An 11,818-nucleotide genomic window follows, 5' to 3' on the forward strand; every position below is an offset into this window, starting at 1 on the left:
AAAAAAGGTGAAAGCAGAACTAATTGGCTAATAAGCCATGGGAAGCATTGGAAGCCAATAATTTTACATAACTTATTTCATAACATAAATTAACCTTCTCACAAATAGAAATACAGAAATTGCATTCCAGAAAAATGAAACAGTCGCACATTGAGAAATTTAATTATATTTTCTAAGATTTCTCCATTTTGGAGGGGAAGTGGTTCTTCATTCCATGACAGCTTCTTCCTTCCCATCAGATGAGTAGTCCTTCCTGATAAAGTTCAAGGTGAACAAACCATAAAAACAGTATTCTGAGAGCAAGCCATTTTACTGAAATAAAACGGCTATATTTTTGTATTTCACAGAAAAAAAAACGGATTTGTTTTAGAAGTATGAAAATTTATTTGGAAAAAAGTCTGCATATTTTGTAGATTTGTTCTCCCTGCAAAGTAATTAACCTTAACATAAGAACATTCACGTTTCATTTCAAATTTTTACAGGAAAAAAGTTCATCTTTGGTTGAAAATGTGTTCGTGCAAATGCATTTTAAGTCTCAAATGTTTTAGCTCTTTCTGTTTGTGCTTTTATAAGTTTTTCTTTCTTGTAAGAGCAGAAGCATGATTTTTTCTGCTATGTTTGGGTTCTGATTTTGCCTGCACAGAAAATTTTCTATTGTGTAATAGCAGCTTTACCAAAAGCAGCAGCACAAAAGAAAAGCCTCAGTTGTATTAGTAGTTTCTTTATTTAACAATGTTTAATTATCTAAAATAAAATATTTTGCTAGCATAAAATAATACTCTCAACTATAAAAGCATGTTATGAACTTAGTGTTTCAATAAGCTTTAATTGCTACAAAGACATTAATAACATTTGGATTATAAATAAAATCAAGGATCGACATTAAATGTCTCTTTTTTGTAATACAACAATCTTTTATGTTGTTTGAAGGTGGCAAAATTCTGATAAGCGAGACAAAAGTGAAAATTAAGAGAAAATTTAGATGTTTAGAGGCTTTAATCTTAGCCAAAGAAATACTATTTATATCGATGCAGAGTCCAACATATCAACTTTGATATAAGTAATGTCTGAGCTGAAATAGGAGGTTACATTGTATGGAGAAGAGTCATGGGATATGAAGTTATTGATAACCAAATTGATGTGCGACAGATATTAGACTATTATGGTAGATGTTTTGTAAAATTAGGAAGAAGAGTGAAAAATACTTATGGGAAAGGGATGGTAGGGGTAAAAGTATTAAAGATGACTTAATGAAACATAATGGCTGGTCAACATCATACTATGTATTGAAGGTTAAACTTGTAGATCTTTCTTTGCTAAGCATTCATGAAAGACATCATAAAAATATCACATGCTATTTCTACGCGGAAATCAGCCACTCGAATAAGCATTAATGGCTATTAAAAAAAACAACAAACAAACATACTCTTTAAAGTAATTAAAGTTGGAAAACTTTCCTTTTGAAAGGCAAATTTTGAATATGCATATGGCAACAAAGAATTATTTCAACTAAACATTCCTTTAAAATGTTAAGAATATTTTGAAGAGATCCAAGACGATCAGATGTTAATGCTAATAGAAAATTTCCTGTCTACAATGAGAACATTAAAGCAGTTAGACATTTAAAAGGAGAAGTGTCAAAATAGGCCCGATTCTTTGCAAGAAGTCACTTTCGTCCCAGAGTTTATAAAGTGTTGATTTAGTCAAACTCTTTTAATATGGGTTGAAATAATCCCCACTAAGGATTATTTTAGCCTCTATTAAAAGAGTACAGGGACTTATTTAGTATTTTTATAAACTCTAGGACTATAAATAGTCAAGGGGCAATTTGGCACTTTATTCCATTTAAAAGAAACCACATATAATGAGAGGTTGCCTTGTTGCAGATAGCATTGAACATCTAAACTAGCCTGCACAGATTTGCCTAGATAAAACATGTACTCCTGTATTGAAACAAGCCAACATGTACTCCCGTATTGAAACGAACCTTCACAAAACAATCAAGCAGAAAAAGAAATCAATTAGACAAAGCGTCATCTTACTGGATTTTGCGAGAAAGCTGATAGAGCCCAGTGCCAGCCATTGCAACATTTACACTAAAAAGGTTCCAGTTTTTCTGCAAAGAACCAAATTTAAAGCCAAGGGTAGAACTCCAAATAATAAAACTAGACTACAAAACCGAATATAGAATATGAAAAAAATCAAAGACATTGCGCTCAGAGCAGTTAAGAAATGTCACTGCATCAAGCACAGCTCAAAGTCACAGGAGCATTTGAGGAATTATGGTGCATACCACAAAGCCCAATAACGGAACAAGCACGAGCGAAATCAAAAGTGAAATTGGGAGACAAAATTCTCAATTCAAAAACCAAAAAGAAACGTTCATTAGTCACAAATCCAACTTTTTACCCATAAGAACTGAAATAATTCTATTCTGCACGGAATAAAATGACATTTTTTACAGTGGTCATTTTTTAAGCACATATATATAAATTAAATATCACTGGACAAGAATTCAAAATCACTGCCTCCCAAAACTTGGCTCAATTTGAAAACAAATAATAAAACTCAAATCTCATGAATGACTGTTGTTGGCAAAAAGATCTCATTTGTACGTAATGCTCATACTCACATCCCACATCCGCTCCACTCAAAAAAAACCTCGCCATAAGATTTATGCACTGATAGAGTTTAGTCCTCTTGCTTATACTTTGACTACAGCATAAGGTCCCCTTAAGGCAATGTCGACAAAGAATAAGTTATCCCACAATTCTAAGAGCTCTATGCCAGTGATGGATGGCATCTACAAAAAGCGGTGAGAGCAAGTTTCACTGAATCTACATCCTCACATCTCTCCATCATTTGATTCCCAGACCATTTGGATGATGAATAAATATTGGTGATCCTACGTGCAAACAAGCTCAGTCATGCTGAATAACCATTGGTCCTTCTGTCTTCTAAGCTTCGTGAGAAGACGAATATCGAGTATAAATCATGTGTATTTCACTATTTGATTTGATGATAAAAAACTTTGTGGTGTTCATCAAGATGATCACAACAAATGTATGACTATAACAGTGCAATCAACTGGTTATATCATGTAGATAAACACACATAGGTTGTGTCTTAAGTTCTTAGGCTGTATATTAGATTCAATATATATATTAAGTATGACAACATCCAAAGCCTCAAAATAATGAAACCACATTTTACAAAAAAGAAAAATTAAGAAGTTAATGACATACTATGTAAATGAAATAAAAAAAATAAAAAAAAAATTAAATAAAAAATCAAGCGGATTCCCACAAAATTGGATGGTTGCACTTGTGCAGCATTTTAATAAAATCAAACATCCAACTTACAATCATAAGATTCATGTAGCCGATCCCACTTAGTGGGATAAAGGCTTGTTGTTGTGTATCCAACTTAAATCATAAGATTGAAACTAAAAAAAAAAGATTTTATTCAAGAAAAAGTTATAAATTACATGCCTTAACATAACTATTTATAGACTCAATATAGCCTAAACTAGTATATAAAATTGGCTTCAAATTACCTTAATCCAAGTTTAAATTAAAAAACCGAGTGAAAAGAATACATTTTTAATTGAACTAAATCCAAAACATCCATCACAACTGTGAGTTCTGGGACTTACCTATTTCATCTTTATTCTCTTTTATTCTTTTCTTATTATTTTGCACGTCTTTCTTTTTGTGTTCATTTTGTTTTTTGGTAAGTTATAATAGACTTAATTATGTTTGCTCAATCATCCCCCATATAATAAGGTGAAAAGTTATAATTTGAAAAAGTGAGAAATAAGATAATATAATTTCTCCACATTTTTTATGGTATTAGAGCCTCATCAAAGCGTTCTTGTCAGCGCCATTAATATTTGATGTTAGCCTCATTTGTTTTTGGTTTCATTCGCGTCGTCTGGATTGCTAGACTTTTGTGTCGTCTGCTTCTGGATCACTAGACGTTAGGGTCGTCTATCTCCATCATATGCGCGCATGACCCAAGATTCGAAGCCCTTGCTTCCACATTTGAACTATTACATGAAATTGGCTTCTCATTACCTCAATCCAAGTTTAAATTTAAAAACTGAGTGAAAAGAATGTATTTTTAATCGAAAAAAATCCAAAATATCCATCCTAATTGTGAATTTTGGGAGTTTTCTATTTCAATTTTATTCTCTTTTATTCTTTTCTTATTATCTTGCATGTTTTTTCTTTTATGTTTGTTTTATTTTTCGGTAAGTTATAATAAACTTAATTATGTTTGCCCTAGTGGTGTCTGTTGGGTAATGTGGAGACCCGGTCCACCGAATTTAATTAGCTTTTTAATTAAGTATCTCATCTACATCCCACCTACCACATCCCACCTACCGCTCACCTACCTCCCATCTACCGCTCTCATGGTTTTTATAAATAGCCTCTTTTGGCTTTAAGGAGATGTCAAGCCTCTAGTCAAACAAAGCCAAGCAAGACCAAGCCAAGTCATCTTGAGAGCTAAGAGAAAGAGAGGAAGAGAGAGAGAGAGAGAGAGGGAGAGAAGAAAATAGTGATTTTCTTGTAAACGTCGAGGTGCCCGACGTGTAATTCCTCGAAGTAGTAAAATCCCCTGCAGCTTCGTGGACGTAGGCAATTTTGTCGAACTACGTAAATCTGTGTGTCGCTCTGGTGTTTTTTCTGCGTGCAATTTTTTTCTTGTTCCATTTTTTGTTTTATTGCCGTCATTTTTTCATAACAACTGGTATCAAAGCTTTTGTTCGAATCTAAAGAAGAACGATGAGCGGAGACGAAGTGATGACATCGACGATCGAGAAGTTCAAGGGCACATATTTTGCTTACTGGATGATGCAGATAGAAGACTATCTCTATGGGAATAAACTTCATCTTCCGTTACTCGGAAAACGACCATAAAAGATGGACGAGGTGGAATGAAATCTTTTGGATCGACAGGTTCTGGGGGTTATACGATTAATCTTGTCGAGATCGGTCGCCCACAACGTCATCAAGGAGAGGACTACTGGAGATCTCATGACAGCTTTATCAGGTATGTATGAAAAGCCATCGGCTAATAACAAGGTGCATCTGATGAAAAAAGTTATTCAACTTGAAGATGACAGAATGTGTGTCTGTTGCTCAACACCTAAATGTTTTCGAAGATGGTGGAAGGTGTCTTTGTTGCTTAACACCTGAATGATTTCAACACTATCACAAATCAATTGTCGTCTGTTGAAATTGATTTTGATGATGAGATACGTGGCTGATATTGTTGACATCATTGTCAAATAGCTGGGAAGCTATGAGAATGATAGTTAGCAGTTCTGCAGGTAAATCCAAGTTAAAATATAATGATATCGTGATTTGATTTTGGTTGAGAATGTGCGCAGAAAGGATTCTGGCGATGCCTCGTGTTCAAGTTCGACGCTGAATGTTGATTCCAGAGGGAGATCACATGATAGGAACTCAAACAGAGGAAAATCAAAATCAAAGTCTGGTCAGCAGACAACCTGCTGGAATTGTGGCAAGGCTGGCCACATATAAAAAGAAACTGCAGGAATCCTTAAAATAAGGAGAATGATGGCGTTAATGTTGTAACTGAAGAAATACATGATGCACTATTTCTGACAGTTCACAATTCTGTTGATGACTGGATACTGGACTTAGGGGCTTCCTTTCATATATATTCCCGCCGGGAGTTAATGCGAAATTATGTTGCAGGTAACTTTGGGAAGGTACATCTGGCTGATGATGGAAAAGCTTTGGACATGGTGGGGGAAGAGAGACATTGATATTGCACTCCCTAATAAAAGCAAATGGACATTGCAAAATGTTAGAAATGTTTCTGAGTTGAACAAAAACCTCATCTCTGTTGGGCAGCTCAATGAGGGTGGTCATTAAATAGTGTTCTAAGATAACACCTGGAAGGTTACCAAATGAGCATTAGTAATAACTCGAAGTAAGAAAATTGACACACTATATATGACTACAGGTTTACTCAAGTGTGGACACATGAGTCAGAGGTGCATTATGGGGAAGCAGAAGAATGTTCATTTCTTGAAAAGTGGCAGAGCGCCAAAGGCGGGAAAATCGGACCATGTACAGACAAATAGTTGAGAACCACAAAGTTATGAAGAAATCTTGCAAGATGAGAATTTTAGTTAGCGAGTGAGAGCTAACCAAGGAGGAGACGGATTCTCTGCCAGGGAATCAGACTTGGGAGCTGGCAGACCTTCCACCAAGGAAGAAGACATTGCACAACAAGCGGGTGTATCGGGTGAAGACTGCGCTTAGAAAAACTGCGTTTGGTGGCAGTAAGAGCTACAAGGTTGGACTTGTTGAAAAGGGCTTTCAGCAGAAGCAGGACATTGCTCATGTAATGAGAGTTGTAAGTAGATACATGAGTAACCCAGGAAAGAGCTTGGTGATACAATGCTACGTTTAGGGTGATACATCAACTGAGGGTGTTACTCGTGAGAAACTGAAGTTGTGCTCGACTTCAGCTGGTCTTCTGGCATAAAGACCAGGGCTTCGAGTTGCAGAGGTGGAAGATATCATATTTGAGGAAAAGTTCGGTACAACTAATAGATGATGCAGCTAGTAGGTGATGCATTCAATGTCTCAGTCTCCAAATTGGAGAATTGTTGGGTAATGTAGAAACCTGGTCCACCGAATTTAATTAGCTTCTTAATTAAATATCTCACCCACCGCTCACCTTCCACATCCCACCTACCGCTCTCATGGTTTCTATAAATAGTCTCTTTTGGTTTAAAGGAAATGCAAGTCAAGCTAAGCATAGTCAAACAAAGTCAAGCAAGGTCAAGCCAAGTCATCTTGAGAGTTAAGAGAAAGAGAGGAAAAGATAGAGAGAAGGGGAGAAGAAAATAAAGATTTTCTTGTAAAAGTCGAGATGTTCGACGGTGTAATTCCTCGAAGTAGTAAAATCCTCTGCAGCTCCGTTAACGTAGGCAATTTTGTTGAACCACGTAAATATGTGTCGCTCTGGTGTTTTTTCTGCATGCAATTTTTTCTAGTTCCATTTTTCGTTTTATTGACGTCGTTTTTTCACAACAGTGCCCCATAGAATACAGGGATAAGTTGCAATTTGAAAAGGTCCCATAGAATACAGGGATAAGTTGCAATTTGAAAAGTGATAAATAAGATAATATAATTTCTCCATCTTTCTTCATGATATCAGAGCCTTGTTGGAGCATTCCTGTTGGCGTCATTCGTTTTGGTTTCGTTCAAATCGTCTAGACAGCTAGACTTTAGTGTTGTCTGTTGCTGGATCACTAGACGTTGGGGTTGTTGATCTCCTTCATATGCGCGTGTGACCAAAGAGTCGAAGCCCTTGCTTCCACCTCCGATCGAACTATTTGCGGAAGATAGATTGCACCGTACAGAGATCCCTTTGATTCGCTCGTCTCACTCATATGCATGAGTCGCAGGCTACTTTCAAACAGAATCCTCCCTGCAGTTGTTGAAATCCCTTCAGCCAACCTGCAGGACCTCCTCTTCTAGATCTTATAGGCTCTGGAGCCTCTCTAACAACTCTACAGTAGTCAGAATCACTCCTCCATCGGCCTTCTATTGTTGTCCCTATGACAAACCTCATCAGTCGACACTCATTATAGCCTGAACTAGTACATAAAATTGGCTTCTAATTACCTTAATCCAAGTTTAAATTAAAAAACCAAGCAATAAAAATGCATTTTAATTGAAATAAATCAAAAACATCCATCCCAATTGTGAATTATGGGAGTTTCCTATTACAGTTTTATTCTCTTTTATTTTTTTCTTATTATCTTGAATGTCTTTCCTTTTATGTTGGTTTTGTTTCTTGGTAAGTTATGATAGGCTTAATTATGTTTGCCCTAGTGGTCCCCCATAAAATAAAGGAAAATGTTGTAATTTGAAAAGTGAGAAATAAGATAATATAACTTCTCCATCCTTCTTCATGATATCAGAGCCTCATTGGAGCATCCTATCGGGGTAATTCATAGTTAATGTAAGCCTCGTTTTTGGTTTCGTATAGGTCGTCCGGACCGCTAGACTTTGGTGTTGTCTGCTTCTGGATCACTAGAAGTTGGTGTTGTCTATCTCCTTCATATGCGCGCGTGACTGAGGAGTTGAAGCCCTTGCTTCCACCTCCGATCGAACTATTTGCCGTAGATAGGTCACAGCGTACAAAGACCCCTTCGCTTTGCTCGTCTCACTGGTATGCATGAGTCGCATGCTACTTTCAAATAAAATCATTTCTGTAGTTGTTGGAATCCCTTCGGCCAGCCTGCAAGCCTTCCTTTGCGTGATCCTACAGCCTCCTGGGCCTCTTTAACAACCCTGCAAGAGCCGAAATCCCTCCTCTACCGGCCTTCTATTGTTGTCCCTGTGACAAAACTCATCTGTCAGCGCTCCCCAACTCTTTTTTTATGCAGCCGCCATTCTCCATACACCCATCCCTCTGACGACTTGACCACCCCTTCCAGAGTATCACAGTAAGCAGTAGCCAACCAGGTCTTCCTTTATCCAGCCCTAAACATGTGTATGGTTTATGACAAAGTATGGAATGAAGATGTCAAGCTCTATTTTAGAGCTTAGTTCTAAATCAAGGACCAGGCATTCTATACAAGCATCCCCAAAACTCTCTACCTCTATCACAAACAATAAACTCAATAGTCATAACTTCCTTCAATGGTCCTAATTTATATTTATGTACATTTGTTGAAAAAGACGAGGAACCTCTCATGAGAGGGCATATTTCCTAAGCTCACTGATCCTAAACATTGCTCATGGAAGATCCATGATCATATGGTCATGTCTTAGTTCATAAATTTTATGACCATAGAAGTAGGATTTTTTTTTTGTTTTACAGGACAACACAAGAGATTTAAGAAGCAGCTCATGAGACTTATTAGAGTATCGAAAACACTGCTATTTGTTTAAGAGATTGAGACAACTTCATGAGCTCCGACAAAAAGAGTTAAGTGTTACTCAATACTTCAAAAAACTATCCAAGTACTGGTTACAGTTACATATGTACGATACAAATATATAAAAGTACCCTCAAGATATCCTGATGTATAAAATAATGGTGAAGAAGAAGAGGATGATCAAGTTCTTAATGGGTCTAAATAAGAACTTAAATTATTTTAGATGAAGAATCATAGAGATGAAGCCTCTCCTTACCATTAGGGAAGCCTTTGTTGAAGTCCGAAGAGAAGACAATAAAAAGAAGTTTATGATAGTAGGAAGCATGAGTTTATCTAGCACTCAGTTGTGTACACACACAATCCCCCCCATAATTCAAAGCTAAAAAAAATCATCTATTTTTGAGAACATTGCAAGAAACTCGGTCACACAAAGGAAAAGTGTTAGAAACTATATGGAAACCCTGCAGATTGGATCCTGGACAAGGGAGCAAGGACCAAAATAACAACATCCATGCTACTACCTTGTCTGAAGAGTTCTTTGACCCTATTCCCTTCACCAACGAAGGGCTGGAGTTTTTTAAGAAGCTTCTCACTAGCACAATTGAGAAGCCTACCAGTTTGATAATACACCGATGTATCGTATTCTCATCCTATCTTGATAACAATGAAATATTTCGATCTTGAACAATAGACTCAGGTGTTTCTGACACATGACTGGAGACATTCATGCTCTCGTCAACTACCAAGATATCAAAAATCCCAAATTTGTTAGGCTAGTCAATGGATCTCACTCCGAAGTTGTTGGGAAAGGAGCAAAAGTCTCCAAAGATATTTAACTTTCTCCTATGCTATATGTTCCCCAAATATATTGCAACTTACTTCCATAAAGAAAACATACTCATGACTTGAACTGTGTTACTAAATGCTATCCTAACTCTTGTGATATTTAGGTGGTGGACTCTAGAAAGGTGATGGATAGTGTTGAATTGCATCAAGGTCTATACTTACTCAAGGAGAGCTATTCTCCTAGTTTACAATTGTCTTCTCCAATATTCTCTTCTCATGTTTCTGAGTTTATTGTGTCTGAGTCTATTGAAAGTCAAATTTTATTATCACATCATCGTTTAGGTTATCCCAACTTTCATTATGATGCAAAATTGTAGCCACATCTCTTTATTAATAAATAATAAAAATTTTATCAATGTGAAATCTGTCAATTGGCTAAATATATAGTCGTCATGTATATCTTTCATCTCAGTGCAAACTCTCATATCCTTTCTTTATCATCCACGGTGATATTTAAGGACAATCAAAATTGAAAACCATCAATGGAGCCAAATGGTTTATCTCATTCATTGATGATCATATTAGGACCAGTCGAATATTCCTAATGAAGGAGAAATATAAAATTACACAAATATTTCGATCCAGTCATGACATTATTTACACTCAGTTCTAATGTAAAATTCATATTCTAAAAATTGATAATGCAAAAGAATACTTCAACTCGATCCTTGGCCATATATTGCAAAAAATTATATCAATCATGTGAATTCCTGTGTTGAGACTCCACAACAAAATGAGATAGCTGAAAGGAAGAATAAACATCTCCTTGAGATATCTAAGTCTATAATACTCTCACAATGTTCTAAAAATTTTCAGAGATGCGCTCAAAACTACCACATTAATAAATGTCAAGCAGGGTCCTTAGATTCAAAGCCCACCTACATATTTTGATAGAAATATACCCTCATGTTAGATCTTTCGCATCCAACCGTTCTCTAAAAATATTTTGTTCTTTTTTGTTCACATTCACCAACCAAACCGCATAAGTTTGACCCAAAATCCATCAAATGTATTTTCCGTGGTTATACTTCTAACAAAAAGTGATACAAATGTTACTCTCCCGTTAATAAAAAAATACTATAACTCCATGAATGTTACATTATTTGAAAAACATACTCTCCCGTTAATAAAAAAATCTCCCGTTAATAAAAAAATACTATAACTCCATGAATGTTACATTATTTGAAAAACAATCCTACTACCCCAAATATGAAAATCATGGTGAGAGTATGGGTGACGCGGAGCTTAAGGCCAGACTGAACCAGGCAGTGCTTCATCAAGGGCAGTCTCGGTCCAGCAAGAGTCTGAACCGTCCCTCCCACTCCTTTGTCCTCGCCCCGCCGTAAGTGGTTATACTTCTAACAAAAAGTGATACAAATGTTACTCTCCCTACTCTCCCGTTAATAAAAAAATTAATAAAAAAAATACTATAACTTCATAAATGTTACATTCTTTGAAAAACAATCCTACTATCCCAAATATGAAATTCATGCAGAGAGTATGGGTGACGCGGAGCTTAAGGCCTGACTGAACCGGGCAGTGCTTCATCAAGGGCAGCCCTGGCCTTGGTCCAGCAAGAGGCTGAACCGACCCTCCCTCCCTCCCACTCCTTTGTTGACATCACCTCTAAATCCTTCCAGAATTGCCACACTTGCCTACCATCAATTTAATATCTGTCAAACTCATCCTAGAGGGCCGTTTATTTGTGTGTTGTTTTGTTCTTATTTAGAGGAGACGCGATTGCATCTTTTGAATTTTAGTAATAATATTTCATTTCTATTGTGGTTTGGATTAAATTTGGTATCAGAGCTAGTGGAACCCTGATCCTATCATAATTTTTTCTAGCATATGCCTTAACCATCTACCAAAAGTTTTTCTTTTCTAATCCTTAACCACCCCTCCCAAACCCAAACCCTAATCATGTCACCACGGAGATATCTGGCGGATCTGACGGAAGCTATCAGAGATGAAATACAGAGGGAGATCCATCGCCTTCAACAGTGCCTCGTAGAAATTGATGATGGAACTTAGGGAAAG

The 11,818-nt window shown here is 36.5% G+C and overlaps 1 protein-coding gene across 3 annotated transcripts in view; it reads right to left on the minus strand.

The window, feature by feature from the left end:
• The window catches only part of LOC110018465 (mitochondrial pyruvate carrier 4), a gene marked incomplete at its 3' end in the record, with an annotated part of 30,272 nt that continues 18,454 nt past the window's right edge, over window positions 1-11,818 (minus strand). For all 3 annotated transcript variants that reach the window (XM_020715785.1, XM_020715786.1, XM_020715787.1), the window contains 2 exon segments: window positions 1-253; window positions 2,043-2,116. In XM_020715785.1, coding sequence (XP_020571444.1) covers window positions 208-253; window positions 2,043-2,116 — 120 coding nt within the window.

The sequence above is a fragment of the Phalaenopsis equestris genome, unplaced genomic scaffold (assembly GCF_001263595.1).
Source record: "Phalaenopsis equestris unplaced genomic scaffold, ASM126359v1 Scaffold000022, whole genome shotgun sequence".
Classification (NCBI taxonomy): domain Eukaryota; kingdom Viridiplantae; phylum Streptophyta; class Magnoliopsida; order Asparagales; family Orchidaceae; genus Phalaenopsis; species Phalaenopsis equestris.